Here is a 2,500-nt window from a genome sequence, read left to right on the forward strand (position 1 = left end):
CTCTGCAGCAACAGCAGCAGCAAAAGAGGAGCCATCATGTCTTCTTCTTGCTGCACCTACACCAGAAGAAAAGGATTTGCTGCGCAGCATTGCTTCCCTATGCTGCCGCTGCTGCTGCTGCTGCTGCTGCTGCTGCTGGTAGTAAGAAGAGAAGGCAGCTCTTGCTGTTGCTGCTGCTGCTTCTTCGTTATCCGAAGCAAAAGAAAAATCAGAAAAATCTGAATCCTGCTGCTGCTGCTGCTGCTGCTGCTGCTGCTGCTGCTGCTGCGGTATAGTATCCTCCCATCCATATGCAGAAGCCATGCTGCTGCTGTTGCTGCTGCTGCTGCTGCTGCTGCTGACGGAATCGCTGCTGCGGCGAGGGGCTAGAGAGGGACGTAGAACTGTCCCTGATCTCTGCTGCTGCTGCTGCTGTTGCTGCAGCAGCATCTGCATAGATCGTTGTTGAGCAGATCCTTTCTCTGCATTTGCTGCTGCTGCTGCTGCTGCTGCATTTGCTGCTGCTGCTGCTGCTGCTGCTTGTCTTGCTCTGTTATTAGAGGGACTATCATAAAGAAGAGAAGGAGACAGTTGGTGTTTATCTGTCTCCTCTTGTTGCGAGGAGACAGATAGTTGTGACGGCCTTAATGCCGTCATCCTCCTAAACCCTAAACCCTAAACCCTAAACCCTAAACCCTAGGAGGCCCTAAACCCTAAACCCTAGGAGACCTGTAAACCCTAATAGTGGAAGGTAAACCCTAAACCCTAAACCCTAATAAATCGTAAAACACACTGCTGATGGTCTGCTGCTGCTGCTGCTTCTTCTTCTGCTGCTGCTGTCGGCTGCGGTGTAGAGGAGGGAGGTCTGCTGCTGCTGCTCCTGCTGCTGCTGCTGCTTATATAAAGACAGCAAGGGTTTATATAAATAAAAAGAAATAAATAAATAAAAATAATTAAAAATAAATAAAAAAGATTTAGGTGTATACAAAGAAACAAAACAAGAAAAAAAAACAATAAAAAAAAACAGCGGCCTAGGGCCCCCCGTCTGCTGTCGGTGCTGCTGCTGCTGCTGCTGCTGCTGCTGCTGATTGTTTTGCAGCAGCAGCAGCAGCAGAAACTAAAGAAAATAGAAAATATATCTACAGTAATTATAAAATATTTATTTATTTAATTAATTATTTAATTATTTCTTTTATTTCTTTTATTATTTGCTGCTGCAGCAACTGCTGCACAGACTGGTCGCTGCAGCAGCCGTGCTGCGCTGCTCTTAACAGACCAGCAGCTACAGCAGCAGCAGCAGCAAAAACAGCAGCAGCTGCTGCTGCTGACTAAATTAGTTCCTTTTTATTTTTAGCTATTTTAATCTATTGTTTTTAATTCTAAAGGATTGAGGCTGCTGCTGCTGCTGTTGCTGCTGCTTCTGCTGCAGCAGCAGCAGCAGCAGCGAGCACACAAAAACATTGAGCTGCCTGTACACTCCAACCACCTCCTCGCAGCAAATGACGATATACTTAATAAAAAAGGCAATTAATTATAAAATACTATTTCTTATTTATTTTATTTATTTATATTAATTTAATTAATTTAATTAAAATATAACAGCAGCAGCAGCAGCAGCAGCAACAGTCCTTGCCGGTACACCGTAGAGGGGAAGGCTGCTGCTGCATACAAGATTACAAGCTGCTGCTGCTGTTGCTGCTGCAGCAGCAGCACTTCTTCCTCGCTGCAGCAGCAGCTGCTTCTGCAGTAAATTGCCTACAAGATCCCTGCATGCAGCCAAATCACTCTGCAGCAGCCCTTCCCTCCTTGCTGCTGCTGCTGCTGCTGCTACTGCTGCTGCTACTGCTGCTGCTGCTGCATGCGCGTATAAATAGGATAATAGCAGCAAAAAAGCATAATAATGAATAATAATAATAACTATTATTACATATTTATATATTATTTATTTATTTATTTATTTATTTATTTATTTATTTATTTATTTATTTATTTATTTATTATTAATTAATTAATTAATAAGAAGGGATAAAGATACGAATATAAATACTAAGACAACCCCCTATGGTGTCTTGTCTATAAAACTGTACCGCTGCTGCTGCTGCTGCTGCTGCTGCTGTTGCTGTTATTGCTGCTGCTGCTGTTGCTGTTATTGCTGCTGCTGCTTCTGCCGAAGGCAGCAGCAGCAGCAGTTAATATATTATTATTAATTAATACCTTGGGGGGCCCCACAAGAAGAACCCTATTATATATAAAAGGGTAAATAAATCTCCCTCTATATACAAAATATAAATAAGGGGGGGGCCCCCCCTTTATTAGGTAATAAACTACATGGAGGGGGGGGGCCCCCCAATTATTTCTCCTAAAAAATGCCCCAATAAGAATATAAGAGGGCCCCCCTCTGTTGTTATCCCCACACAAAGGGGGCCCCCTCGCTCGTACCCTCAAAGGGGCCCCCCCTATGCATGCATGCATGCAACAGAAGAAGGGGGCTTCCTATGCATGCACGCAACAGATGAGGGGC

General features: G+C 44.2%; 1 protein-coding gene across 1 annotated transcript in view; it reads right to left on the reverse strand.

The window, feature by feature from the left end:
- Positions 1 to 636, reverse strand: part of EMWEY_00046460 (enterophilin-2L, putative) — a gene marked incomplete at both ends in the record, with an annotated part of 5,102 nt that extends 4,466 nt beyond the window's left edge. The window contains one exon of the mRNA XM_013479198.1: positions 1 to 636. This exon is cut by the window's left edge and continues 743 nt beyond it. Coding sequence (XP_013334652.1) covers positions 1 to 636 — 636 coding nt within the window.
- Between the last annotated feature and the right edge of the window lie 1,864 nt (positions 637 to 2,500).

This window comes from Eimeria maxima, genomic scaffold (assembly GCF_000499605.1).
Source record: "Eimeria maxima Weybridge genomic scaffold, Emw_scaff963, whole genome shotgun sequence".
In the NCBI taxonomy this organism is placed as follows: Eukaryota; Apicomplexa; class Conoidasida; order Eucoccidiorida; family Eimeriidae; genus Eimeria; species Eimeria maxima.